Below are 27,509 nucleotides of genomic sequence, written 5' to 3'. Positions count from 1 at the left end.
TTACCACGTGAGGCGATTATTGGGTGAACTTCATTTCTCGGCATGGAAACATCACCACTACAGACTGTTTCACTCTGCGCGTTTTCACACCTTCACGTCAAGTGCTCTCTTACATATATCCCGTTGATTAAATACCAGCTCCTCAGGTCATTGCTCCGATTATCATGAGCGTACAATCGCTCCTTATGCTGGCATCCGCCGCATCCCTGGTTTTGCCGGGGTTGACCGTCGGAATGTCATCCGAGCTGCAGAGCGTTTTGAAGAACACGCACCGGGGTGACGAGTACCAATACCCCACAGATTTCACCCGGGGAATCATGCCAGTGAGTTACTCACTCCTCGCACAATATTTTGGCATGGTGCAATGCAATGTCATCTTCGGAATGCAATTCTTCCTATTACAGTGAACTGACCCTGTTAGATACCAGTGCATTCTCACAAGTAACTCACCTAGCTCAATGCACTTGATTCATTATTTAGGTAGAAAATAGTCTGCTGACCGAAAGATAGTGATTACTGGCGAGACATCCCCTTTTATACCGGTATGGCATGCGTCTAGGCCCCCATGGACGTTGCTGATTACCGAAAGGTCTCTCCAAAGGTTGCATTTCGACAGAAGCCGACGTCTGGCTATATGATGGGACTCTATACGTGGGTGATACGAATAATTTCCCATAGCCTGCGCTCATTGTAATAGGTCGGGCATGATGAGTCGTCCCTAACGGAAGAGCGCACGCTGGAGTCTCTCTATATCAACCCCATGCTGGATGTTCTCAAGCGCCAGAACCCGCAGACGCCTTTCGTCACAACACCTACAAAAAAGTAGGGTACATGCGCACCCTACATCTCTTCTGTACTGACCTTGGCCAGCGGGGTGTTTGACACTGACCCTTCTCAAACGCTGTACTTCTTCATCGACGCGAAGACTTCCGGACGAGAGACATTTGAAGCTGTCATTTCTGCTCTGCAGCCGCTCCGCGAGCAGGGCTATCTCACTACTGTGAAAGACAACCGAACAGTCAACTACGGAGCGGTGACTGTGATCGGAACCGGGAACACGCCGCTTGACATGGTTGCGTCGGTCGCGGACCGGGACTACTTCTTTGACGCCCATCTGGATACTCTAGATGACTCTGAGAATTCTGGGATCACGTCGCTCATCTCTCCTATTGCGTCTACGAGCTTCTCAAGCGCCATTGGCGCAGTGACTTTGGGCGAAGAGGACGCGGTCCTAACTGACCAGCAATTGGGCGCCCTTCGTGCCCAGATAAAAACTGCAAAAGAGAGGGGCATTGGGGCAAGATACTGGGAGACACCGTTCTACCCGATCAGAACCCGAAATGCTGTCTGGAGGACTCTGCTTCGAGAAGGAGTGAAACTGTTGAATGCTGACGATCTCGAGGCGGTGGCGGGCTACTTCTAAGAACTGGTCTGTTCGCAGAACTATGTGCAATTACAGTCGAGACTAGAAATAGAACATCAATTCCATCGCCTTAGATATAGCCATCGATGACTGTCACTATATTCGTTATTATCACGTGACTACCGAAATAGGTCGCGTCCCAGGAAGGCGAAACCGTTCACGACACTTTCAATTCCTATCTCACTTGGACTTACTATCCCAATCACCAGAGAGATCGCAATGTCGAAGGCAGACGTCGACCTGGGAGATCTCCTGGCCCGGGTGCTCCCCACCGAGGCCAAGGTTACCATTCGCCATGTCTCGTCAGCTCCGACTCCATGCGGAGCGCTCTTCGCAGCTCCGCCGGGCGAGCAGGCCGAGTCCACCTTCTGCGAGGACCACTTCCTCTCCGTGTCAGTGGCGCCCGACGAGCCCAATGGATCCGAAATCATCGTTTTTGGCATGGAAGTGCCGGTGTACAGCACCACGCACCTGACGACGATCTTTGTCTCCAAGGCCGACTCCACCGGCTACCTGCATCTACTGAAGCTGCCCCCGAGGGCCTCTCTCCTGCGCCGCATCTCCAGCGCATTCCTCTCGTATCTCGTGCAAACGCGCCAGCGGCCGGGAGTCCGCCTTGTCGTGTCGCTCTTTGCGCGCGCCCAGAACCAGTATCTCTTCCCGGGGAGTATCGAGAACCCGGACAAACATGTTCTGGACGACCGCGGCCTGATCAAATGGTGGTGTCGCACGCTCGATCCCATTCTCCGGGAGTACGAGCCGGAGTCGGGTTCGCAGGAGAAGGGCGCTGCCGACCAGGCAGCTGAGTCCGCGAAGAGTTCCGCCACCGCGTTTCTCATCGTGCCGGGGTGCGACCAGTTCGAGACGCGCGGCTTCTTCCCGGTTACCGCGAAATCGGATAATAAAGAGCGTCCGCGGTGGCTGAATAGCTATCCTGTCCGTCAGCTGTGCGACAATCCGAACGCGCCGCCGCGTTGCTTGATCCCCCGCTTCCCCGACGACCCTAAGACTCGTTTTCTGATCGACCTAGACGATGAGCTTCCCGAGCAGACAGAGTCGGGTGTCTCGACCGAGAACGCGGGCCAGTGGCGCAGCGTGAAGTCTTTGGAGCAGTTCTGGGAAATGATGTCCTTCCGGCAAGAGTGCTCGGCAGGTCGGCTGGTTGGGTTCTTGTGGCTTGTTATCAACCCTCCGGGATTGGTGAACTCGGTACAGATGACGAGCTCCAGGCCCGTCCCAGGTCAGGTAGTGAAAGAAGTGGTAGCGGAGAAGCCTCCAGTTTCCGTGTCCGAAAAAACAGAGCCTCCCGCTGTCGTAGGTGGTGTTAACCCGGATACGACCACCGAATCCAATCATGCATCTACTCTAACACACCGACCAGAGGGTGTCCCTTCAGAAGCCCCTTCCGCGTCCCAAAAAGCTACAGATTCCAAAGCTTTCTTCTGGCCTGACGCCGGCCGCGGCCATGCGGTTCTCAGCGGGGAAGACTACAAAACAGCCATTAATTTCCTCCTCGAACAGGATTTCGACAACCAGGAATCAGCTACGTCCAGTACCAAGGCATGGGCTGAGAAGATTGCCTCGCTGGCTGACCAGCTCTGGGTCGGTCAACAGGTGGTAGGAAGCAACGCTAGCCCCGAGTCTGCACATCAACCGGGGACGACCACGAACCTCATGGACAGTGGGCTCATTCGGAAGAGGAAGAAAGGGTCTGGTGAGGGCGACAAAGGGGCAGGGAGCCACCCTGGGACAGACGCACAGACAGTAGAGCCGGAGGCTTCGTCGGCTGAGCAATCGGGGGTTAATGTTCTCCAGGCGAATCTGATTCGGAAGAAGAAAAAGACATGACGAGCATGGGTGGTATGGTATGTATACAGGAGTTAAGGATTTTTGCATTAGCGACGCATCTATTTGGAGTTTTTTTCCATATACTCGTCCGATTCTATACATGGTAGCAAGCATGTGGTCCCGTGGCTGTGCGGCTCCTCCACTTCCTCCACTAACATTAATCCGTCCCATCCGAATGGACTCAACCACGGCTTCTCTCTCCCTCCGTTGCGTGGCGGCCCAGAAAAACTGGTCGGCCTGGAAATCACAAAATATATGAGGCTTCGCTTTCTCTCCGCCATAGAATGTCCTCGGGCCTCGTCTCTGTCCTTGTTCGTCCGTTTGTCCCCCGCCGTGACCGCCTATGCTAGAGCTCCAGGCGCGTTCGAATCTCCTCGATCTTGGACCGGCCACTAGCCATGGCGGATTCCAGTGGTCTGTCGTGGTGGGTTGGATCTGCTTGATCTGGTATACCACCGTCGTGGCTGTGTGTATTGTGGGATATTTCCAGATGTACGTGACGCCCTGTTGACTGTCGCGGCGCGTTCAGCTCAATTAACCCGCCGTCCTTGTCCAGATGGCGGTATTTCCTGCAAAGACCTCGCAAATCAATTTCGTCCTCATCCTCGGACCCTCCTCATGTCACCGTGATTCGTCCAGTCAAAGGCTTGGAGCCGAATCTCTACGACTGTCTCGCATCGACCTTCTTCCAGGATTATCCCCACGATAAACTCACTGTCCATTTCTGCGTGGCCTCCCGCAACGACCCCGGATATCCGACCCTGCAGAAGCTCCTCTCCGACTTTCCCCATGCCAATGCTCGTCTCTACATCGAGGAGGACGACCCCTTGCTCCGGCGTAGCAACGAATTCGCAAAACACATGGGACCCAATCCTAAAATCCGGAACATGAGCCGCGCCTACCGCGAAGCACAAGGCGACATCATCTGGATCATGGACTGCAATGTCTGGATCGGAAAGGGGGTCTGCGGACGCATGGTAGACAGGCTGTGCGGTTTGGGTGATAGCTCAGGCAGGAAATACAAGTTTGTCCACCACCTCCCGGTCGCCGTGGACGTGACGGGGGCCGCCAGTCTGAAGGAGGAACGGGAGGCTCTGCTGGACGCGTACACAAGCTCGACCGCGGACGCGACAGCCGCGCGAGACGAGGCCGCCGAGCTGATCAAAGAGCAGCACGAGAGCCCGCTGGCGACGGGCGGAGGCCGTCTAGAGGAGCTGTTCTTGTCGTCCTCGCACGCGAAGATGTACACGGCCATCAACACGGTGCTGATCGCCCCGTGCATCGTCGGCAAATCTAATATGTTCCGCCGCTCTCATCTCGATTATCTCACCACCCCGTCGCCGCAGAATCCCCATCGCTACAACCCTGGAATCGACTACTTCTCCGACAACATATGCGAGGATCATCTCATCGGCGATCTCCTGTGGAAGAACCAGGTCCGCGAGGAGAAAGAGCTCGGTGAACGGCTGGGCAAGCACGCCATGGTCTTCGGGGACCTGGCGTTCCAGCCCGTTGCGAACATGAGCGTACAGGCGTACACGGCGCGCCGGGTGCGGTGGCTGCGGGTCCGCAAGTTTACCGTACTCCTGGCAACGCTGGTCGAACCCGGCACGGAATCCATCGTGTGTTCACTGTATGGGGCATATGGCTTCACCACGTCGCTGGCGCAGTATCTCCAGGGAAGAGGATGCGGAGTCGCAGACCACATGACGTCGTGGTTAGCTTTCTTTGCCTTCTTCATTTTGAGCATGGTGACCTGGATCTTGGTCGACTGGACGCTGTATATCAAGCTACATTCGGCGAAGACGGTCGAGCTGGATGAGAACACTCCGGTGTTTGCGCAGCCCCCGCGTCGGAGCTCGACCACCTGTCGCACGTTCTGGCAGTGGTTTGTGGCGTGGCTAGGACGGGAAATGCTTGCGTTTCCCATCTGGGCGTGGGCCTTCTACGGAGGCGTCACGGTTACCTGGCGAGATCGGCGGTTCCGCGTTGGACTCAATATGAAAGTGCGGGAGATCGACTGCGACAAGGCGATCCAGTCGGAGGGCTCTTACTCGAGAGGGCTATCTCATATTGCGAGCGGAAGCAGACAAGAGGATCGGAACAAGGTCCGCCGGGACTGATACATTTAATGAGCACATAAAGGTACATACACCGTACGCCGTACGCATTGCATTTCAGAACATACAAGAAGCGAGAAACTTTTGTCTAGATACCATCATGCAAAATATAGACATAGAACACATCACAGCCTCTATTAGTATAAACCATGAAACCCATAAATCATAAGCCAAAACCCCCGGTTAATCATTTTCCACCGGCCGACTCGCCCTCCGGGTTCTCGCTCACACCACTCTCCAGCTCACCACCCTTTTCCGACCCCAGCAACCACTCCACCACCTGACGGCCCTTTGTCATGGGCACAGGGCCCTCCGTAGATGCCTCGGCTTCGGCCTCGGCCTCTTCCTGTCCTTCCTTCACCTCCTCCGCGGACCAGTCCGCGCGCTCAGCCAAGAACACTGCATCGAGGCCGGCATCATTCTTGATCGAGATATCGGCCCCTGCCTCGACAAGCGCCTTAACGCACTCCAGATGCGTGTTCAGCGCCGCCCAGTGCAGCGGTGTGTTTCCGGAATGGTTCCGGTGGTTCACTACGGCCGTGATCTGGTCCTGGGAAAGTTTGGCAGAAGCATCCTTCAAGATGGAGAGAAGATGAGAGACAATTTCTGACATCCGTTAGTCCTGACTTGGGTTTTTGCGGTAACGAGGCGAACAGCATACCTAGGTTTCCATTGGCCGCTGGAAAATGCAGAAGACACGAGCCCGTGCCACCCTCGGCCTCGGGTTCTGCATCGATGGCGGAGGCCACGATCCAGGCCTCCGTGCAGCTGTGCTGGGTGCTTAGACTCGCCAGGTCGGATTTGAGGGCGTCCAGGTCGCCAGCACGGGCGTCATAGATCAAGTCGTCAACCGCATCCGCGGTGAGTTGGATAGGGAAAGACATGTTTTGGTCCTTTCTTGGTCTTATTTGCAATGATATATGGTTTTGATGTTGAGGTTGGGGTATAGTATCTGAGAAAGTCAGTTTCCGTCCATACCAGAGCGTATGCGATATCATGTAGCCAGATGAGTCTACAGGGGCTTTTGGTAGGTTCAAGCAACTGAAAAAGACAATATCAGTATGAGAGATACTTTGACAGTCTCCCAATACTTGATTTCTCATTTCGTTCGTCTTTTCTCTTGCCCCCTCATGTGATATCCAGATGGACATCCACCCCACCTACAGCTGATGACACTCCATGAAGCGGTGCACCCCAATAATCCTCACACAGACAACAAGAACAGACTTACATATTTTTCAGCAACCGAGGGCGCGGTGTTCCGTGATTGATCTGGATGCAGCGACGACGATGGTTGGCCGAGAAACTTTGATGCCGCAGCGGTCAGGTGACCCGGTGGATCCAATCAACAGCCGTTCACATATTAGTCAGGCCTGGATGTATATCGCCGAATAGCTTCATGCTTCAGAGGCAACAGGTATATTCAAATAGTCTTCAAACCCGCTCTATCATATGCATCCCGTAAGCAATTACAAAACGCCCCTTCCCTGTTCATATGTAACTCAAGAGGTATCACGAAAAACAAAAAGAAAAGAAAGCGGAGAGTCGATCAGTGCAGTCAATCAGGAACACATGACCCTCAATCCCGCAACCAAGCCCGTCGTTTCTCCTCCTTCTTCTCTCGCCGCTTCTCCTTGAACATCTTCACCTCCTTCCGACTAAGCTTTTTGGCACTGCGCTCCGCCCGCAGACTCCGGCCGTCGTGGCTGTTGGCAGCCGCATCCACATCGAAATACGCATTCATCTGCCGATACGACTTATGCGCATCGTCGTGGTATTCCGGGTTCTGTGAACCCGACTGCCACCGCCCTGTGAACCGGTTGAACGCGCCCACCGCCGTGTACGCCCCAGTCGGGTCTACCCCGGCAGGCCCGCCCTCCACGGGCGTCTGCTCGTACTGCTGAGCGTACGGCGCCGTGGGATCGTAGTCACCATGGATAGCCGGATTGTAGCCTCCAACGGAAGGCGAAGCCTTCTGTGATGGCGCATCTGCCGCTTCCGCCTCCGCCTCTACGCCCGGAGCACTATCACCCGCCGCCACCGGCGCGTCTGGCACGCGCGGATTCTCCCACTGCGAGACCCCCGTGAAGCGGTTGTAGAAATAGTACGCCTGAGCATTTGGATCCCAAACGGGCTCCCAGCCGTCGTCCTCGCCGGGAGGCGCCTCGTTCGGCAGCGGGGGAGGGACTTCGTCGGGGAGCGGTGGTGCTGCGGATTCGTCCGCCTCCCCTTCTTCCGAGCCCTCGTCGTGGGCGCCGGCTCTGCCGACCCGCACATCGCCGGGAGTGGGTGCGTTTTCCTCCTCTTCTTTGTTTGCTTGCCGGTCGTCTTCACCAGGTCCTTCGGTCTTCACGGGGGGGCGGGATCCCTCGCGTTCGTCCGGGGCGGGAGCTGTGGAAGGGCTGTCGGGGGCGTCTATGGGAGGAGCTGTAGACATCTTCTAGTATAGAAACAGCGCTGGTTGTGATTCCTGGTCGTGTAAAGCTTTTGGCGTTCGGAGTTAGTTGCAGATGTGAAAGAAGGAGGAAGAGCGAAGTAAATGAATTTCTCTATCGATACCAGAACGGACGGTGCTGGAGCTAGCCGCGTTGGGACTAGCCTCTCCGCATCCCAAAAGGGAATAGTCGCTACACATGATTCGTATACAAAGCATCCATCGATGGACCAGCATCTTCCTGTCGCTGGCGGGAATCACATTCAGGAAGATCCCTTGGTTGCGTCCCAGCTCGTCCCAGCTGATGCCAGATATTCCTGACCCGCCTGCAGAACCCGGCTATTCTCCTCTCCCAACCAGACCGGCTCAAGTTGCTGGATCTTGTCCTCAATCTCATAACTCTTTCCACCAGACACATACAGGATCTTGCCAGCGAAGGGAAGCACTGCACCCTCGTGTGTTTCGCCATTCTGGCCACGGTTGGCTGTTGCGCAGAGGAGAATCGTTTCTGCAACATCACTCGGGTCGTTGGTCGGAAGCTGTCGTTCATACCAGCCTTTCTCTATTCCCATCACCATGCGAGTTTCTAAAGATCCCAGTGTCAGATATGGACGACCATTAACGGGTTAGAAATGCTCACTGGTCATCCAGGGACAAATGACATTGATCCTGATATTCTCAGGAATCGATTGCAGGTGTAATCCTCTCACAACGCCAACCACACCATGCTTACTCGCCGTGTACGTTCCCAATCCGATGCACTCTTTGAATCCAGAGATGCTGCTCACAAGCACCACATCGCCACCACCCCGTTGTCGGAGATAGTGCAGGCCTATCCGGGTGGTATACAACGCTCCCTTCAAGTTGACGTCGATCTCTTTCATGGACGGCTCCACGTTGATATCGCACGAAGGGTCGAAAATATCTCTATGGTTTGCGATCCCCGAATTCGCTACCACGACATCAACCCCGCCGAAGACTTGTTCCGCCTCGTGGAAAAGCGCCAGTTGGTCTGCATACGATGAGGAGTCGCAGCGCAGAAACCGTACACCCGATCCAAGCTGAGATGCGAGCTCACGACCTGCGTCGAGCGCCACATCGCCGAAGACAACTTTAGCTCCATGCTCTGTGTTTTCCTGTCGGTTAGGGCCTGGAAATATTGCAGGGGCAACGGTTTGACGGACGATGGAATTGCTCAACGGCGCAGCGCCCGATGCCGGTGGACCCGCCTGTAAGGACGACTACTTTGTCTTGCAAAGTATTAAGAAGAGAAGGATGGGCTTGTACGTGCGTCATTGTGAAAATTTTGTGGTGACCTGTCGACCGGAGTTCTCTGATGATGCGGGAATGCGAAACTCAGGATCAGACTAGAGTTCTGGGGCTATTTATTTTACGTCCCAGTCCAAAGGTATGCTTGGGGTACACATATTGTTACCCCATTCGGCCATCTCTTCTGACAGACCCCGCGTTGTTCTCGTCTTCCAATGAATATCAAACGGGGAGGTTGTGATGCCCGGGGGTTCTCCGGACTAGGGAGAGTTGACCTCATTGTGCTAGTATGCAGCCATATGAAAGAACAAGACATTATTGCCACTTCCATGTGTCCAATGTTTCTCCTGAGTCTGCTTCGACAACAGAACAGTCTCCCAGCATGCTTAGGAGCTGTTTGAACAAATAGCAATAAATCGATGGATGAGAAACTCTAGAAATCAACCCCACACTCCCTATGTGGGGTGATCTTCGTTCTCAACGGGTTCACAATCGGTATTTGTCTGGCGACGGAATGATGCTATGCCTCCAATGTCAACTCACTATGTCTGGCAAAAGATGAGCTAAACTTCTCATATACTTCTGGAGAGACTCTGTGTTGATATCTCTAAATGAACAGCTTGGCCCTTGGGAGTGCTTCTGTCCTGATCTGCCCTCCTCAGTCAGGATTGCGCTACCCGCGTCTAATTGCCGCTCCTCACTACACCCGAAACCTATCCAGTTACTAGTTAGGATGCGAGTTATTCTCACTCTCACGACACCGACAACGCTTCCCAACGAATAATGTCTACGAATCTTGCATGATGGACCGGAGTTTCAGTCGCGCAAAACCTCCAGTTGAATTCAAGTGTACCGCATGCCAGCAGGTCTTTCGTCGAGTGGAGCATCTCCGACGACATCTCTCTACCCGTACGCCAAGTATTGCTCAGATCTTATCTATATCTAACTCTTCAAACCAAAACAGATGTCGACACCAGACCACATGTATGTTCGTTTTGCAACTCCCAATTCAAACGCAGGTGAGTAATGCTGACGAACATGGTAGTCCAGTATGCTTATGCCTCTAGCGATGCCCTACGACGGCACTGGAAAACATGTACGGCTCGTCTAGCGTCTGGAAATGCGGTTCCGCAACGCAGCTTGTCTGGAAAAAGAAAACAATCTTGTGACTGCTGCGCAGAACGCAAACGTGCTTGTGATCTAGGTAAACCTTGTTCTGAATGCCAGACACGAGGCTCAGAATGCACTTATCATCGAGTGGGCTATGCATTTTCTAAGAGCCCTCCATCCATGCGTGGGGACACGAAGGAATTGTATCCAAAAGGGAAGGAAGTGGCGTCTTTCCCGACTAACGGTCTTTTAGAACGTGATCATGGTCAAGAATCCGCGCAGTTAACAGAGTCTATTGCCAGAAGGTTTCCGAGCCACGATCGTTTGGATTACCTGCGCAATTTTACACGTGCGAAAGGCATCAATCAAGCATACAACTATAAGCGGGCCTTTATGTCCGACTTCCCCGATGGGAAGAATTCGGACATTCCTCCCATGTCTGGTCAATCTGCAGACGAAATTCTAGCAGCTAATCAATGGAGCTATCTTTTGGATGGACTTGAATCTGAGATATTCGGCATTTCAGATAACTCCCAACTCAACGCTTCTTTATCTGAGGGGCTGAATGAAGTGCTCAATTTATTTCTGTCTCGTCTAAACAAGCAAGACAGCGATCTAACTCCTAGGGCTGTTGAATTCTTTACTCCCCAAAATACTCTTCGCTACTTGGATCTGTTCTGGGATAGATGGTACCCACATTGTCCGATCATTCATCGTGCGACGTTCGAGCTTCAAAGCTGCCCGTCCCTACTTTTGATGACGATGAGTCTCATTGGTGCTTGTACGTCCTTTTCCGCATCGGACAGAGAGGCCGCCCAGTCACTTCTGGACACGGCCGAAAGTGTCCTTTTTTCGCATCCTAGCTTTTCGGATGAGATTGGAAGCGCGCGAGAGCGTGGGACCAACCACGTGGAAGTCAGAATCTTGCAAGCCACTTACTTCATGTGTATTCTGCAAAAATGGGAAGGGAACGATGCCGCGAAACGACGAATTCAACGCTCCCGTTTTACTACTTTCGTCGCGGTATGCTGCACCACTTAACAAGTGAAAACGGTCGTATGCTAATGATACCCAGGCTATCCGATCTCTAGGGCTATCTCGAGGGACACATGGCAAAGTAAACTTTGAGGAGGGATTTGCGCACAGCAGCTGGCGTACATACGTCCGTAAAGAGGAGATGATCAGGACTTTTAACTTTGCATTTTTGCTCGATTCTGCCTTTGTTATTTTTCATAATTCTGTCCCACGGATGGTACTACAGGAGATGACGATCGATATACCCTGTCCTGAAGAATGGTTCCAAGCATCTTCGTCTGAAGAGTTCATCTCCTTATTCCGGTCATACCCCGGGATGACACAATCTCCAACGCTACTCAGCGACTGCGTGCGTCAACTCTGCACCGACGCTCCGGATACCGATATAGTTGCCTACCTTAGTAATGCGAGCAAGCTCGGTCTCTTCACCATCGCTACAGGTGAGCTAGCACCAGGCACTCGTTTCTTCGCTAGGTCGCTACTAAGATTCCTCAGGGATCCACGGTCTTATATTCCACCAAAAGATGTCATATACGCCGCTTCCATACGCCAAGACGTTGTTGAGTAAAGCCTTGAACCGATGGATAACGGCCTGGCAGCAGAGCCTCCAACATCTAGGCCCATCAGATCCTTCTTTGCCGCTATGGAAAGAGGACGGCTTCATCGGGCATGCGGATGATTTCGCAGCACTGGCGCAGATCCATTTAGAATGCGCCAATACATCACAGGAGAAGTGGGATGAGCTGACGAAGCAGCTCCCTGTTCTAGCACAGAATGCACCTGACGGAATGGCAACATTTGATCAGACCAACATGGACCAAGTTGCAAATTTGATCACGGCGGTGGAGCTTCTAGATCTAGCGAATATTTGATTATCATCAAGACACACTGCTTAGATACTATATTCACACTGGATTTACTTAGAACAGCTACCTAACCCTTGAGGCGCTTCCTGCACAAGTCGGGGGTTTGGCTTTACCCCGGGTATCTCTGTGGGGGAATCCCGCGGAGAGTGAACACGGGAGGGTGAAAGCCGCAGCTCTCTCCACAACCTCCTAGACTCGGACAAGTGATCATCGTCATACTGCCGGACGTTGCAGATTCCCGGTGCCTTATTGGTTTATGCTTGCAGGTTATACAATATGAAGCGCTCGTGCTGTCCGAACAAGCCGATCGGCTGTGCAAGTGGGTGAATACCGCAATCCTCCGCACGCCTATAAAATAGAACCTGGGGACTCTATCCACGACACCCCACTTCAGCTCGAAATCAGATTCCAACATGCAAGACGGCTTCGTCGAAACGTATCTTGTCCGTGTACCATTATCTACTCCGGGTTCAGTGGTAGCGGTTATCTGCTCGGGTCTCGTCCTTGTCTATGTGGTTTACATGCGATGCATGCACCCCCTTGCCAAGTACCCAGGGCCAATAAAGGCATCATTAACAAATGTCTGGAAGGCATATTGGGTCTATAAGGGCATTATACATGAACGTCTGGTGCAGTTGCACATGCAATATGGACCGGTGGTGCGTGTCGGGCCTAATCACCTCCACATTTGGAGCGGCGATGCCATCAGTCCGATCTACAAGGGTGGCCGCATGATGGGCAAGACAGAGTTCTATGACGCCTTCACGGCCTTCAATCCGAATCTCTTCGGCGGAAGGGACGAGAATGTAAGCAGCATAGGTGCTCCCGCACTCCTCCGATCCAAGGAACTCCATCCTGACCAGACAGATCCACGCCCTCCGCCGCAGACAGCTGTCGCACGGCTTTTCCCAAGCATCGATCGAGAAGCTCCAGCCACTGATTGACGGTCAAATGGGGATCTTGATCCAGAAACTCCGCGGGTACGCAGAGACAGGTGAGGTCTTCGATCTTAAGGAGACCATCTCCCTGTATGTGCTAGATATCCTCGGAGACCTAGCGTTCAGTCGTTCATTTGGGGCCCAACTCACTGGTGAAGCGGAGCAGATCCCCGCCATCAACGACCACCTTCTCCTGTCCTGTGTGATAGGAGAGCTTCCCTGCCAGAATCTCCTGAAGACCCTGGCGCGATGGTCGCCCGTTCCCTGGATGCGACGGCTAGTCCATAGCAGAAACAATCTGAAGAAAATTTGCGCCGACTGCGTCAAGTACAAGATTGCGCATCCGGCCGAGCGGCGAGACTTGCTCCAGTGCCTGGTCGAGGCCAAGGACCCGGAGACGGGTGCCAGCTTAACAGAGCAAGAGATTAATTCGGAGGCGTTTGCTATGCTGTAAGGAATCTATCATGTAAGACGCCTATGGGGCATTCGCTAACGACTGGATCATATATCAGCGTCGCAGGCTCGCACTCAACATCCGGCACACTCACGCTGCTGCTCTGGCACATCCTTCACAACAAACCGATCAAGGATGCAGTACGGGAGGAAATTCTTAACGTGCTGGGTCCAATACCGGATGATAAAATCGCGTACCAGGTCCAAGGCTTGGAAGCGTCCTTGCCGTATACGATGGCTTCCGTCCGTGAGAACTTCCGCATGAACCCCGTGTTCACGATGCCCCTGTGGCGACGCGTTCATAGCCCTGCAGGGCTTCAAATAGGGAGGTTTCACATTCCGCACGGTGTAAGTCCACGCGTCCCCGGCTTCACATGAGGGAAAAGCAATGGCAAACTAACAACTTGACTTTTGATACGAAAAGACCGACATTTGCATCTCCAATTATGTCCTTCATCACAACCCGGATATTTGGGGTCCTGATCATGAGGACTTTATTCCTGATCGGTGGCTGCGGATGACCGAGGAAAGCAAGGCGCGGTTTCTCATCCCATTTAGTATCGGACATCGCATGTGCATTGGCCGGAACATGGGCATGACCAATGTCCTGAAGACGGTCACGACATTGCTGGGTGTGTTTGAGCTGGAGCCGGTATCTACGGAGAAAAAGGTGCGGTTAAAGAGCTCGGGGATCGGAGAGATGGAGGGTACTTTTCTATGCAGGGTGTCGCTGCGGAAATAGAGTCTCAAAGATATTCGAACGAAAGCTGTTGTTCATCGCACGAAAGCCGCCATATTGTAGTGTATGTTCTATGGCCTAGCTTCTGAACAACACGACCCGGTCTTTAAGCACGCCCCGAGTGTGTGACAGACTCCAGGACTATATTTTTCCTGTCTCTCTAGGCTTACGATTGGTTATTTTTCGAAATAAGGTGTGTTGCTAGACAAATGTTTGGAAAGCCTGGAGGCTGTTGCGAAGAGGAGGCGAAGGGTACGCAAGGCAGCCGGCGATTAGTGGCGCTTGTGGTCTGTTAACAACGGCACTGTTTGTCACTCAGAGGGAAACAAAAAGTTACTTAGTCGAGACAAAAACTACTAAATAGTTGGTAGTCACTTGATTGATTGATTACTGGTAGTTTGAGAGTCAGGCCCGTGCATCTCTTAGACAGCACTACGGAAGACATTTGAGACAAGACAATCCGCTCATTTTCATATATAACTTCTCTTAAATACTAGTATTAATAAAGAACAGTTTGTATTGCCTTCGAAGTAAGCTATTCTATAAGTTGTGCCATCTCCCACCATTCTTCAAAGGTAACAAGTTCTGGTCGAACCAACATATAGAGTATCAGTATTATGTAAAATCTGCACTCCCATTATGTGTTACATAGATATCAAACGATAGTACTGGATAAAAACATCTAAAAATTGGCTCTATGTAGGTGTTAACCTCAGATTATTGGTACTTAGTCTGATTAGTATTGCTGCAGGGCGGATATATAGTTCCTAAGATATATAATAGAGTATTTCGACACTTAGTTGCACCATGACAGAGGAAATATGATTTCTACCTGGAAATGCTATGGATGCGGGTGCGAATGTAATAGCACGCATCGTGTACGATCGAATATTATACGGCCTTCTAGTCTAAACCCATAGTGGAAATTTCTCGGTCTAACCTACAGGTGCCTCCTACAGGTGCCTGCGTGCTGACAATACATGAGTAGCACGGATATAAACTACTAAAACTATCTACTGAGTATAATATATTATATTATTTGTGTTTGCGTGGGACAGCTTGTCGTGACTTACAGGTTCTTCCTTACAGACCGAGACGCATGTCTATCTAGCCACTACCTGCAGTGATTCCCAGCATCTTTCTACGCAGTATTTGTTTGATTATGCCTCCGTATCTGATCACACCTAGACACAACAATCAACCAACCCCTAGAAAAATCCTAACTCCTGCATAGATACCAAATTTCCGTCTCAAGGCGGGCATCAGCAGAACCCTGAGTCTGCAGGCCCAAGCGAAACCGACCATGGAACAAAACAAACCCATACAGCGCATTCATGTGGGATCCCAGCAAGCGCTCAAGTATCTATCATGGAAGACTACCTGGCATTCCTGCTACTATCGGTTTCTCATAGTCCCCTCATTCCCTTCCAACGCGTGCAGGCATGTAGATATGTAGAAGCTAAAACAAACAACTGAACCGGATAGGTATGCCAATCTTAGTGACTCTTCACCGGACGGGAAATTAACCCCCCTCATCCCTGTAAAAGGAGCGAATAAGTGCGTGAAATTGTGATATATGAGAAGAAAAAAAAAAGCCCATCATGCGCGGTATGCTTCTAAGGAGAATTTGGTCCTGTATACCATGCCGTTGAAGGGATGTGAGACAAAACACACCTCTCCTTCCATGGGAGCAGGGCCGCCAAGATCCGCGGAGTAAAATATTCAGGAACGTTGATTACTTAGCTTGCTGTATTCAGTCTTATGCTATGCACAGAATTATCCAGTTGTTCTACATGCCATTATCAAAAGTCGTACAAGTTTTCTTTTGACTTCCGAAGCAGGAAGTCCCGTAGTTTGGGAAATGTAACACTCTGGAGTGTTAAGAGTAAATGCGTGATGGATTATTGTAGCAGTAGGGTAGTGCGTAAGAGGCGTACGATGTACCTTTTCCGGTGTTAGCTGAAAGTTAGGGTATCGACGCCAATGACGGTTGTGGACCGCCACACCGAGTAGTCTAATTTTTCCTAATGTATGAGAAACTGTAGTGCAGAAATGCATATACTTAATTCTATATAGGCAGGTGGGAAGGAAACAGCGTGTAGGATCAGAGTCTATTGTCAGAGGGGAGGACCAGGTGTTGTGGATGTTGGTGAATATATATTTGCATGTGTACACAACCTTGATGTCAAAATTGCCACAGCTAAGAAATAACGAGCAACTATTCTACCATGGATCTAATAACATATATAATCTAAACCCCATAAATAATCATCCACCGGCTGAAGTGTACTAGGTAGCATTGCTAATATGATTGCCATAGGAAACTACATGAATACAACCCTCCACACGACCCATCCAGAGGACAGGCTGAATAGTCTACAGTACGAAACAGGGGATTATCTCATGTCACGGGACCTACATAGCTCCAAGTTGAAAGGCAGACCAGCTGTGTTTTGCCATACAAGTTGGCGTAACAACCAGATACAAACCTAATGCTCTACTCGCCACCGGGATACTTGAATAAACCCTCCAATTCAGGAACCAATTATACATGCCAAGTAACGGCGCATACGCGCTTAACCTTGAGACCATAAGGGCAAATCTGTAGTCAAGCTTTGACCCCAAGCAGGCGAAAACGGAAAGGAGTGATCAGCGATGTACCCTGCCCTGTTTAGCTAAAAAGAACTTTGTTTGGAAGACCAAACAGTCCTGAATGTAGTGGGCAACCCGTTATGCTGCGCTGAGTGACCCTGTTTTCGGAAAAAGGCGAGGAGAGGGTGCCCCTGCCCCTTGTTCCGCTGTTTGGTATCCCTTGGACACATGGATGGGGGATGAACCTTAGATGTGGAGGGGGCGCAGAGGAACGAACAGGAGTTCAGGAATCTCTGTAGATCAAAGTATGTTCGACAGATGCAACCCTGAAAGGGTTGTCCCATGCAGAGAAATGCATCCCGTGTTGACACCTGCATACCGCGTGAAGAATCTCGGAAGAATCAAGGGCTACCGCATGACGCTGCGCAAACCGTGAATGCAGACAGATTTTGTAGAGAGTGTCCTACCCAGAGCGTGTGTAAAAGATGCTGATGAAGTCGGTTAGAGGAAAAACACCGTGCTGTCCACCAAATTGGAGCGGCGAATCAAGGAGGTGCAAAATCTCTCGACAAAGCTACATGGGGAGATCCACCGCAGAAGAGAAGGGCATGCCCGGAAGGGGGAAGGGCTGAATGGAACAGGAAATGTTCTTGCGACAGGGTGGGCATGACCTAGGGACGAGGCATGGTATGCCTGTGAAAGTGTGTTTGGTCAACTCTGAGGCAGTCAGCATTTTCCCGACGGCAGATCCATACCACGGCCGGCCAAAGGAGGCTTCTAGCCTCAGTGTGATATCCAGGAGTCCCAAGGAAAAGGCCCCGGGATGATGAGTCCTTGCGCATAGCATTCCAGCGGAGCCCGACAATGGCTCATGCTTTCGGTAACCAGCAAAACGCAGCCCCAGGGCACAGAGACGTGCCTCCACCGACGTCTATATAAGGAGGGCTTGATCATGCCCCGGTTGGTTTCTCATCATCATCCCAATCGACTCTCCTTCACTGGTCTCTCATTCCAAGTACAGTCTTCTCCAAGCAGACTTTATATACATACTCCGAGTCTACTCTCGTTCATACCCAAACCCACAGTCACAATGAAGTTCACTCTGCCCGTCCTTGCCCTCGCCGCTTCGGCCGTTGCTATGCCCCAGATCGTTCCTGGCGGTGACAGCGTTGATGGTGCCTCCCCTCACGGTGATGGCTATGCCAACGCCAACGGTGCCGCTGGCAACGGTGCTGGAAACGGTCTCGGCAACCAGGGCAACAGCCAGGCCAAGTATGCTGCTCCCGACGACATGACTGTCCAGCAGGCCAGCAAGAAGTGCGGTGACAACATGCAGCTGTCCTGCTGTAACAAGGAGGTCGCCGCTGGTGACTCCACTGATATCCCCGACGGCCCTCTCGCCAACGCCATCAGCGGTGTCCTCGGTGGCAAGGGCTCTGGATCCGAGGGTCTCGGCCTTCTCGAGCAGTGCGGCAAGCTCGATGTCATCCCCATCAGTAAGTTTCCAAATAAAAGCGGAATCAAAGCAAGATCTAACCGATTGCAGTCGGCGACCTCATCAACAAGCACTGCGACGCCAAGGCTGCTTGCTGCCAGGACAGCGGCTCCAGCTCCGACGGCAGTCTCATCGGCCTCAACCTGCCCTGCATTGCTCTCACCTCTCTCATCTAAGTGCTGTGGTGGGCTTGTTGGCGATTGTCAAGGTGCGAAGACGTCCAGAATTGGTGGGAAAGAAAGTGTCCTGTTTTCTGCGAAACACAATATGTTCCTGTCTGTTTTCCATGTAACATTACTACTTTGTGGCGTGGCACCTCGGAGAGAGAAGACTGTTATTTGATTTGTGTTCTGCGTGGTGCGATGCCTAGGCGTTGTGCTGAGCATATATCTTTAATGCATTAGAATTCGTTCGTACTGCTCGCATGGTCCGTACACTTCAACAATGACTTTGGCTCAGAAAAGTTCTGTAGGGTTCAAGCACTGGTATTGTTATTAGGAATGCATATGTCTCAGAAATATATACTGGTATATGAAAAGGAAAGGGGCAGTATAGTGGTGTGAAATTATCCCCAGGCCGTCTTAATCACACGCCAAACCCCGCTAGAAATAGACCAAGTGCACCAAAGAAACACCACCCCGGTACCCAGAACACCATTCCTAGCGAAAAAGAGTCTTCTCCTTACCTGTCGTCAGATCGTCGGTCATTGTTTCCGGCCGTTTCTTCCGCCTGTTGTCACTTCCTCGCAGCCGCATTGCCGCAGGGAAGACGATGGCGCCCACCCGGCGCTGCTTCTTCACCTCATCGTCACTGTCCGTGTCCTCAGGAGTAGCTGCTGTGCTTACGGACGATGCCAGGGAGGGAAGGGATGTGCTCGCGGGACGGGTGCGCAGGGGTGACTTTCCCGGGATGACGGGGCCGGGCAGCTTGATGTTAGAGAGTTTCGACGCTGTGCCGGCAGACTGCAGCATATGGAACACTTCGACCAGAGATTTGCGGCGCGCTGTCTTCTCGCGTGTTTTCTGAGTGACTTCCTCGTCTTCGCCTTCGGCCATCGCTGCGTCGCGCATCTGTCCGTCCTGCGGTGCGTCTTGGTCGCCCACGTTGCCATCCTCGTCCTCTTCAGGGATATCCTCGATTATGCGTGGCCGCATCTCGGCCGTCAGCGCGTGACTCGACCGTGTATGCGTTGGGTACACGCCGGCGTCTAGGTCCTCACTGAGCGAGTGGAAGCTGTCGTCTCCGACGGCCGTCGAGTCATCGGAGAACCGGCTCAGGCGTAGCCTTCGTTCGGGCCCGTCGGTATTCTCCTCGTCATGCTCGGATTCGACAATGCGGATGGATGAGGTCTTGGTGACGCGCTTCGGCTCTGTGGGGAGCACCTCTAGCTCTGTGGAGGTGGACTGTGGCGACGACGCCGCGGGGCTGTGGTGATGTGTGCAGGGCGCGTGCGTCGGCGGCCATTCATCGTGGTATTTGGGCTGGGGCTTACGTCGTTTGCGGGCCTGGATGCATCCGCCGAAGAGATTCTTGACGCATTCCATGATGTGGAATGGCACGTTCTGCTGCTGGAAAGTGTGCGGGGGCTTGTTTATATGCGTTGTGAGCTGCAAGCTCGGTTTATTTGGCGGTTTGATTACGCTGCGCGAATTCGATAGTCCGCCCCATGTTGGATGGAGATTGTCAGGGCACAGGTGGAGCGGCGACTGGTGGAAATGAGTGTATTTTGTGTGGTTGCGATGGTGGATGTGTATATGGCTGTGTGGGTGTGTGGTGAGGCTTCACGGCTTCTGCAGGTATGTAAGGGGTCTGCAAGGTACGTTTCAAGGTTACGGTTGGTGCTGGAAGGGCTTGGTTACAGCGGTGATTAAGCTAAGGACGACTGTGTGCTGAACTGTAGAGTCTTGGGGTGTTCGAGTTCGGGGATGTGGGATCTGGTTCGGATGAGGTTATACAGGTCCTCGGGTCAGCACTATACATATCACTCCGCCCCACGGGCACGCCCAAACGTGGAAGCGTCCGTGGGATTTCGACGCATGCGCTCTATTGTCCACTCGGATTGCTGCTAGTCTATATGGAGTGACTGCCCTTGCATCCGCAAGGAACCACACTAGTACCCGCTAAGGCAGCCATGCGAATGCGACTCCCATTGCTCAGGAAACGACTCTACCTTACGTGTATCAACATCGGGAGCCGAACAGAATCAATTCTACGCAGCGGAACACAGATGAACGACCGTCTATCTCACAGCTTGCTCTGCGTGTACAGCGACCGAGACCGCTCAGTGGCCTGGATGGCCTCCTTCTCGATGCGCGTGAGCAGCTGCGCGCAGGTGGGGATATCGTGGATCAAGCCGATAACCTGACCGGCGGTCCAGACCTAGTCCAATTAACATGACGTCGACGACAAGAACGAAAGAAGAGGAAGGGAACGTACACCATAGTTGATGTCACCGTTGATGAACACCTCGCGGCCACGCTTACCGCTGACGAAGGGGGCGACCTCGGCAAACTCGCCGGTGGTGCTCTCCTTTTCGACCTTGAGAGCCTCCTTGGTGACAGCGTTGGCGAACAGACGCGAGGTGTTCTTCCAGCGGCGCAGCACAAGAGCGGTATCGGTCTCCTCGGCGTTGACGATGGCCTCCTTGACCTTGGTGTGGATGGGGGCCTCGACGGTGCACATGAAACGGGTACCCATGTTGATACCCTCGGCGCCGAGGGCGAGAGCGGCGGCCAGACCCTGGCCGTCGGCGAAGCCACCGGAGGCGATGAAGGGGATCTTGAGTTCCTGGCGGGCGCGGCTGAGCAGGATGAAGTTGGTGATATCGTGCTCGCCGACGTGACCGGCGCACTCGAAGCCGTCGATAGAGAGGAAGTCGACGCCCAGCTTGGCGGCGGATTTGGCGTGGCGGATGGTGGTGCACTTGTGCAGGATGATGGTGCCGGCCTTCTTGAGCTGGTTGATCACAGGACCCGGGTTGTTCCCGGCGGTCTCCACGATCTTGATGCCCTCATCGATGATGACCTGGGCGTATGCGCCGTAGTCGGGGGGGACCATGGCCGGAAGGAGGGTCAGGTTCACGCCGAAGGGCTTGCTCGTCATCTTGCGGCACCGGCGAATTTCTTTGCGCAGGTCTTCAGGGGAGGGTTGGGTGAGGGCCGTGAGCTTGGTCTATTAGCCGGAGGGACGAAGAATGCTTGGAAGGTCTCACGTACGATTCCGAGTCCACCGGCGTTGCTCACAGCGGAGGCCAGCTCGGCGTATCCAACCCATTGCATTCCTCCCTGAACGACAGGGACTGGAGCGAGTCAGCAGAGGACGGCGAAGAAGAGGGTAGACATACCGGAGATGCCCAGCTTTCTCGTCAAGGCAGTGTTGAAAGGCATGATCGGTGATGTTCGTGACAGATGTAGAAGTGCAGGAGACGGAGGAGAATGAGGAGAAGGATGTATATAAGCAGCAGCAGCTTACCGCGGACCTCTGCTGTGGGGGAGTTGGAGTTGCCGAGGTTCACGCCGGGCGAGGCTCGGGATGATCGAGATGATTATTGATCAGGTCATGAAGGTCGGGGAGATATAGCAAGATATTCCGTGATTGATGTGAGGAGCTGGATATGATGATCTTGCGCGATCTTGTGGGTGTCATGCTCCATCAAACCTATACGTCTGATGCATCTATACAGATCAGGTGATGCATGTGATTGTCGCAGCAGTATACAACCACCTACACGGAGACACTTCTAGCCAGCATTAGACAATCCGATACACACTCTATACATCTGCCTCCATCTTGCTATACAATTTCCAAAGTATCCCAATCTATGCTATTCCCCCGTTAACGGTATGTTTCTGCCTGACTGCCAAGGCAGCACTCCCAAAACGGCTAGCGCCCAACTTTCACTTCCAAAATTTCTATACAAATTTACTTCGTCAACTTCATCTTCTCAACCACCACCGCCACCATGCCCTCTCCCTTCCTCCATCCCGGCTCCCACCCCGAGCTTGACACCCTCGCCCTCCTCCATCTCCGTCGCGACCAGACCATCCCCGCCATCCTCGAATCCACCGACCCAACGCAAACCGGCTACCGCGAAGGCAAAGTCACCAACACCCGTTTCGGCTCCTTCCCACACAGCACGCTCCTCCACCAGCCATGGGGGTCCCAGATTGCCGCCTCCAAGGTTGACACCGGCTCGCGCGGACGCACCAACAGCAAGCGCAAAGCCCCCGCCGCCGACACTCCCGATGAGACCGCCACCACCCCCGTCACCGCCGCCTCTGGCTTCCTCCACCTGCTCTATCCCACCCCGGAGCTCTGGACCGCCTCCCTCCCTCACCGCACCCAGGTCGTCTACACCCCGGACTACAGCTACATCCTGCACCGGCTGCGCGCGCGCCCGGGGTCCACGCTCATCGAGGCGGGCGCCGGCAGCGGCTCCTTCACCCACGCCGCCGCGCGCGCCGTCTTCAACGGCTACCCGACGGACGCCGCTACCGGCAACGGCGCGGCAGGCAAGCGGCGCCGTCTGGGCAAGGTGTGCAGCTTCGAGTTCCACGCGCAGCGGGCGGCCCGCATCGCTGAGGAGGTGCAGGCACACGGGCTGGCCGGGCTGGTGGAGGTGACGCACCGGGACGTGTACGAGGACGGGTTTGGGCTGGGCGATGGCGAAGCGGCAACGTCGCCGCGCGCCAACGCCGTGTTTTTGGATCTGCCGGCGCCGTGGCTGGCGCTGAAGCATCTCGTGCGGGGCGGCGAGACCTCGCCGCTGGACCCGACGGCGCCCGTGTACATCTGCACATTCTCGCCATGTCTGGAGCAGGCGCAGCGCACCATCAGCACGCTGCGCCAGATGGGCTGGTTGGGCATCGAGATGGTCGAGGTGGACCATCGCCGTCTGGATGTGCGCCGGGAGCGTCTCGGTCTCGAGTATGAGGGCGTGCGGGGCGCCGTGGTGTTCCCGCGGACGGTGGACGATGCCGTCGGGAGGATGCGCGTGCTGGAAGAGCGCACGAAGCGCTTCCGCGAGAATATGAAGATGCAGGATGCTGGGGAGGGCCCGGTCGCGCCGACGGTGGAGGAGGAAGAGGCCATCGCCAGGGTGAAGTCGAGCGAGGCTGCTCTGCCGTCGTATGAGCAGGGTCGGCTGCTGCACCGCTCCGAGATGGACTTGAAGACGCACACGTCGTATCTGGTGTTTGCGGTGCTACCGCGTGAGTGGACCGAGGAGGACGAGCGCCGGTGTCGCGAGAAGTGGCCGTCTAACCGTGTGGCCGAGCTGCCGACCCCGAAGAACAGGAAGCAGCGCAAGCGCGAGGAAAAGGAGCGTCGCGAGGAAGAAGACCGGGAGGGCCAGGGGGCCTGAATCTGATTACGATTATGAGACAGACATACGGCGAGAAATGTTCCGAATTGTAATAATATGTATGGTATATGGTGATCTAATGTAGTATGTGGAAAACACGAGCTATGCATCATAGATTATTCTCCTTCTTGAACTTGTCCCATGCGTCGTTCAATGCGCCAAACACCGCGCCGGCAATCATCCGCTGTTCCGTTGTGGCTGTAGTCGAGATCTTCTCAAGTCAGCAGGCGTCTTACCGGTAGGATCGAGTGACATACCTTGTCCGGGTGCACTTTTGCAATCCCCTTCATGTACTGCACCTTGACTTTGTTGGGCAGGATCAGCTCCGACATGTTGATCTTCTTCCACCCGGCTTCCGGCCACAGGACTGTATCCAAACTGGCAAGCAACGCCCGCAGGTTATCTTGTTTCCCGCCTTTCCACGCCGCCAGCCGTGCATCGACGCTCTCCGTGAGCGCAAACTTTTCCTCATCAGCGCGCTCGGCAGCCTGGTTGGCGGCGCGGAGCCGCGTGACGGCTTCAGACGAATCTGCAGGCGCGGAGGAGTGGCCCTGTAGGTCTGACAGAGCGGACGCCTTCTTCGGTGCTGGTGCGGGTGGCCGTCGAGCAGGTGTTGACGGCTTGGGAGTCGGCTTGCTGATCCCTGCGGCCTTCTCGCATCGATCCCTACCTTGGATACTTGTGCTGCCACCGTGACCATTCTCGACGGCCAGTTTCCACGCCTGTGCAGCCTCCGCCCAACGTTCTAATTGTTCGAGAGCCTCGGCCTTGCGCATCAATCCCTTGCCGAAGAAATCTTTCATGGGTTTACTCGGCTCGCCGTTGCCAAGGTCAATAGTCTCGCCGTCACCCTTGGAGGGCCCAATCAAATCCAGCAGGGTGTCAGCATCGCTGATGGCCACTTTTGGTTCACCAATCTTCAGAGCTGTCATCGCGCGGTTGCTGCGAATAATGATCGTAATGGGATGCTTGTCGGGGAGCATGTTGAGGGCCGACGTGAAGCCCTCGTGGGCGGCGCCATAATCGCCTCGTTTGTAGGCCTCAGCGGCCTTTTCGCGATGGCGATGGGTCGATGCCAGATCCTGAGGTGATATCTGCGGTACCACTCGTGGAGGAGCCTTGGGCCGCGACGGCAAAGGTTTCGACGCGGGAGCTGATCGTGGGGGTTGAGCGGGCGGCGGAGAGGGCTTCTTCGCACGCCCTTCGGCGGCGGCAGGTGCGGGGGTCTCGAAGAGATCAACGTTCTGCGCCGGCGCAGGTGTCGGTGTCGGTGTGGGTCGTTTCCTCCGTGCTGGGCTCACATATGCTTGCGCCGATTGCTCCTCTGCTGCGCCCCTGGCCAAGCGGGACCTGGGGTCCCTCTGGCTGGGCGGCTGTTGCCGCATGAATGCGGGCGTCTGCATACGGGGGTCAACAGGCGAGGGCTGGTTGCGGAGGCTGTTATTGCTGCTTGGCCGAGGAGGGAGAGTATCATGGGGCCGCGCAGGTCTGTGAGACGGACGGGGGTCTGCGCCTGGTTCAAGAAGGAGAGCTTCGTTGGTGAAAGATGCTGCTTGTTCGTGGACATCGCCGGAGGTCTCACTGCGACCCTTGGCAGCTTGCTCGCGCAGAGCGGCTTCCTTTAGCCAGCGCGGTTGGCTCGGGTCCTGGTCCGCATTGAAGTCATGGACAACCTGCTGCATCTTCTTACTTCCGGTCTTCCATAGAGAGTTTGCCGTTTTTAGCAGATTGTTGCCGAAAGCCGCTGCCACTTGGGACGGATCCTTTTCTGCCGATGCCGGGGAACGATTATTGCTACGGCTCCTCGAGGTTTCTTTCATCCACGAAGGAGCGTCAGCGTCCAGGGTGCCATTTCGATCCCGACTGCGGGCGGACGGGCTAGAATAGCGATCCTCGGTGGATGGCCGGCTGCGGGACTTCTGTCGGGATTCTTCATGCGCCTGCGTGAGGAGCAACCCGACCGCCGCCTGGACGTCAGTGCCCGTTGTAGTCATCTTCAACGCTTGGGCAGCCTTATCCGCCGGGAATCCCATATCCACGAGCTCAGCAACGGCCCGATCAATTCCGTTGGACGGTTTCGGTGGCGGAGCACGGCGTTCAGGTTCGGAGGGTATCGGTGATCGCGTCGGGGGTTCCGGGCGCGGGATCTCTGAGACAGGCTTACCCAGTAAGCCGAGGAAGTCATCGTCATCAGGCTGCGCAGGCTGCGGGGAAGGCGGCTGTTTCGGCTTCAACTGGTTCAACCCGAACGGATCATCGTCGTCGGGGAATGTCATAGGGTCTTGCGGTGCGGAGGCATTGCCATTGGACGCTGTCTGCGATGCTGTGATCTCGATTTGCGGCGACGGAGAAGGACTGGGGACTGGGAAATGAGTTGAGGCGTCTACCGGGGCCGAGGCGCTAAAAGCAGCCAGAATATCATCCTCGTCATTGGGGGGGTGCGCATTCCGGGAAGCGCCGCTGGAGGGCCCGCCTTTCTCCAGGCTATCCCAGAACTGGGAGTTTTGTCCACCATACTGCGTCTCATATCGGGATCGATTCTCCGCCTCCTTCCGGGCTCGCTCTTCCTGGAGGCGCTTCTGCTGTTCCAGTAGCGAGAGGTTCTTGTTGGAATTGCTGGAACCGAAGGAGACGAGGTTGGCGAAGCTGTCCTTGTCTGGGGTGGCAGATTTCGAGGGAGGATTAGAAACACCGGACGAGCCAGAAAGAGGCGTAGATCGACCGGAGGTTTCAGCGCGCGTCACGGTAGGATAGAGGAGGCCGGAGCTCATGGGCGGGGGTTTCCGGGGCTCATTGGCGGAGTTGGAGGACCAACTCAGACCGCTGAGGTCGTCCATTGCGATTGTAACGAGAGTGATAGAAGAAGAGTGTCTGGGAGCAGCAGTTAGGATGAGACGGATTGGGAATGTCATGAAGTGGTCTCACCATTAACGGCCACCGGGGCATGCGTTGAACGTTGTGGGGTAGTGGGAGACGAGGAGCATGCAGGGAATGCAGGAATTGGAGGAAACAGGGCGTCAAGATCAAAGAAGGAACATGGTTACTGAAAGAACTCTAAGGACGCACAGGATTGAAGGCTGAAGAAGCACAAGAGAGAGAAGAGTAGATGAAGAGTAGAAGGTGAACTTCCCCTGTTGGCTGTTGACGCCGCTCCCGTCATGTGGCATGTGGCGGTGCGCGGCGGTGCGCGGCGCACATGAGTTCATATCACGTGAAATTAGAGGACTCACGTGTCATCAGGTGACTGTCGGCTGAGTAATCCGGCTCCAATTTCCCCTTACAGCCTCTTCAATGGACGGAAGATGAAATCACCCAGATGGACGAAGAATCCAGATACTCTGACTAACAGAGTGCTTTTAGTGGACCTCAAAGTTAGATTGCCTGGCAGCAAACTCTGCTAAAACGTTTAGCCCTGTAGCTTCATTGACTCTCTTCGCCCTCGGGTGGATTCGAGACCTGGCAGGATGGTGGCTTCGCTTAGGGCAGTCTGGACCGATATACATTTTACGGAGTAGGTAAGGAACGGCACTCGTAAATTATCATCCTGGGCTCAGGGCCGAAAGCCAAAGGTCCGCTCCGGACCGCCCTCTGGATGAGAGTCGACGCGTTTTGCAGACGACCAGCATCTTGCGCCAATCAGGAGGTCAACCCCCGAAAGGATAATGTCATAGGAATCATTCTCCCGTCCGCACTAGTCGCAAGGGACAGGGGCAGCAGTGGATGACATGTGTTAATGACAGGGTTCCGACAGGGTTTCTCTCCGTCGTGCGGGAATCTCGAGGAAACATCGGAGATTTCCCACGGTCTTGTTGTGCCTTTCAGGCA

At 54.1% G+C, this 27,509-nt stretch overlaps 12 protein-coding genes across 12 annotated transcripts; 6 read left to right on the top strand and 6 right to left on the bottom strand.

Moving 5' to 3' along the window:
* Positions 1-164: 164 nt before the first annotated feature.
* BDV59DRAFT_191280 (H3 histone acetyltransferase RTT109) lies at positions 165-3,271 on the top strand (the record flags this gene model as incomplete). The annotated part of the gene is made up of 7 exons (XM_073691873.1): positions 165-327; positions 507-542; positions 590-651; positions 698-822; positions 871-1,204; positions 1,637-2,663; positions 2,805-3,271. The coding sequence occupies 7 exons, from the start codon at positions 165-167 to the stop codon at positions 3,269-3,271; spliced, it is 2,214 nt and encodes a 737-aa protein (XP_073550750.1).
* A 96-nt stretch (positions 3,272-3,367) lies between these two features.
* Positions 3,368-5,622, top strand: BDV59DRAFT_125440 (putative ceramide glucosyltransferase). The gene is made up of 2 exons (XM_073686888.1): positions 3,368-3,763; positions 3,828-5,622. Exons 1-2 carry the CDS (start codon positions 3,615-3,617, stop codon positions 5,392-5,394), a joined length of 1,716 nt encoding a protein of 571 aa, XP_073550749.1. The 5' UTR covers positions 3,368-3,614; the 3' UTR covers positions 5,395-5,622.
* On the bottom strand, positions 5,487-6,657 carry BDV59DRAFT_171784 (ankyrin repeat domain-containing protein). Its single transcript, XM_073688613.1, has 3 exons — positions 6,623-6,657; positions 6,053-6,343; positions 5,487-5,997 (listed from the first exon to the last, which is right to left on the bottom strand). The coding sequence occupies exons 2-3, from the start codon at positions 6,273-6,275 to the stop codon at positions 5,579-5,581; spliced, it is 642 nt and encodes a 213-aa protein (XP_073550748.1). The 5' UTR covers positions 6,276-6,343; positions 6,623-6,657; the 3' UTR covers positions 5,487-5,578.
* A 27-nt stretch (positions 6,658-6,684) lies between these two features.
* Positions 6,685-7,963, bottom strand: BDV59DRAFT_171783 (WW domain-containing protein). The gene has a single exon (XM_073688612.1). It carries the CDS (start codon positions 7,826-7,828, stop codon positions 6,971-6,973), a length of 858 nt encoding a protein of 285 aa, XP_073550747.1. The 5' UTR covers positions 7,829-7,963; the 3' UTR covers positions 6,685-6,970.
* A 51-nt stretch (positions 7,964-8,014) lies between these two features.
* Positions 8,015-9,232, bottom strand: BDV59DRAFT_125426 (uncharacterized protein). Its single transcript, XM_073686887.1, has 3 exons — positions 9,010-9,232; positions 8,466-8,951; positions 8,015-8,411 (listed from the first exon to the last, which is right to left on the bottom strand). Exons 1-3 carry the CDS (start codon positions 9,119-9,121, stop codon positions 8,089-8,091), a joined length of 921 nt encoding a protein of 306 aa, XP_073550746.1. The 5' UTR covers positions 9,122-9,232; the 3' UTR covers positions 8,015-8,088.
* A 1-nt stretch (position 9,233) lies between these two features.
* BDV59DRAFT_125402 (transcription factor domain-containing protein) lies at positions 9,234-12,315 on the top strand. Its single transcript, XM_073686886.1, has 5 exons — positions 9,234-10,003; positions 10,059-10,113; positions 10,162-11,227; positions 11,280-11,679; positions 11,735-12,315. Exons 1-5 carry the CDS (start codon positions 9,895-9,897, stop codon positions 12,109-12,111), a joined length of 2,007 nt encoding a protein of 668 aa, XP_073550745.1. The 5' UTR covers positions 9,234-9,894; the 3' UTR covers positions 12,112-12,315.
* On the top strand, positions 12,316-14,238 carry BDV59DRAFT_210689 (cytochrome P450; the record flags this gene model as incomplete). The annotated part of the gene is made up of 4 exons (XM_073695654.1): positions 12,316-12,911; positions 12,973-13,493; positions 13,556-13,844; positions 13,921-14,238. The coding sequence occupies exons 1-4, from the start codon at positions 12,519-12,521 to the stop codon at positions 14,236-14,238; spliced, it is 1,521 nt and encodes a 506-aa protein (XP_073550744.1). The 5' UTR covers positions 12,316-12,518.
* A 3,679-nt stretch (positions 14,239-17,917) lies between these two features.
* Positions 17,918-18,498, top strand: BDV59DRAFT_191272 (hydrophobin family protein; the record flags this gene model as incomplete). The annotated part of the gene is made up of 2 exons (XM_073691872.1): positions 17,918-18,323; positions 18,374-18,498. 2 exons carry the CDS (start codon positions 17,918-17,920, stop codon positions 18,496-18,498), a joined length of 531 nt encoding a protein of 176 aa, XP_073550743.1.
* A 483-nt stretch (positions 18,499-18,981) lies between these two features.
* On the bottom strand, positions 18,982-19,866 carry BDV59DRAFT_199205 (uncharacterized protein; the record flags this gene model as incomplete). Its single annotated transcript, XM_073693318.1, has 1 exon — positions 18,982-19,866. One exon carries the CDS (start codon positions 19,864-19,866, stop codon positions 18,982-18,984), a length of 885 nt encoding a protein of 294 aa, XP_073550742.1.
* Positions 19,867-20,490: 624 nt separating this feature from the next.
* On the bottom strand, positions 20,491-21,742 carry BDV59DRAFT_171780 (NAD(P)H-dependent flavin oxidoreductase). The gene is made up of 4 exons (XM_073688611.1): positions 21,666-21,742; positions 21,538-21,620; positions 20,759-21,487; positions 20,491-20,701 (listed from the first exon to the last, which is right to left on the bottom strand). Exons 1-4 carry the CDS (start codon positions 21,706-21,708, stop codon positions 20,567-20,569), a joined length of 990 nt encoding a protein of 329 aa, XP_073550741.1. The 5' UTR covers positions 21,709-21,742; the 3' UTR covers positions 20,491-20,566.
* A 518-nt stretch (positions 21,743-22,260) lies between these two features.
* On the top strand, positions 22,261-23,791 carry trm61 (tRNA 1-methyladenosine methyltransferase subunit GCD14). Its single transcript, XM_073695653.1, has one exon. The coding sequence runs from the start codon at positions 22,284-22,286 to the stop codon at positions 23,682-23,684; it is 1,401 nt and encodes a 466-aa protein (XP_073550740.1). The 5' UTR covers positions 22,261-22,283; the 3' UTR covers positions 23,685-23,791.
* On the bottom strand, positions 23,726-26,818 carry BDV59DRAFT_171777 (UBA/TS-N domain protein). Its single transcript, XM_073688610.1, has 3 exons — positions 26,610-26,818; positions 23,942-26,555; positions 23,726-23,895 (listed from the first exon to the last, which is right to left on the bottom strand). Exons 2-3 carry the CDS (start codon positions 26,519-26,521, stop codon positions 23,794-23,796), a joined length of 2,682 nt encoding a protein of 893 aa, XP_073550739.1. The 5' UTR covers positions 26,522-26,555; positions 26,610-26,818; the 3' UTR covers positions 23,726-23,793.
* Positions 26,819-27,509: the final 691 nt, after the last annotated feature.

This window comes from Aspergillus ambiguus (genome assembly GCF_047715705.1).
Source record: "Aspergillus ambiguus strain CBS 117.58 unplaced genomic scaffold BDV59scaffold_5, whole genome shotgun sequence".
Classification (NCBI taxonomy): domain Eukaryota; kingdom Fungi; phylum Ascomycota; class Eurotiomycetes; order Eurotiales; family Aspergillaceae; genus Aspergillus; species Aspergillus ambiguus.
Note: the sequence above shows the minus strand (reverse complement) of the source record. Positions and strands in the feature narration are given on the sequence as shown.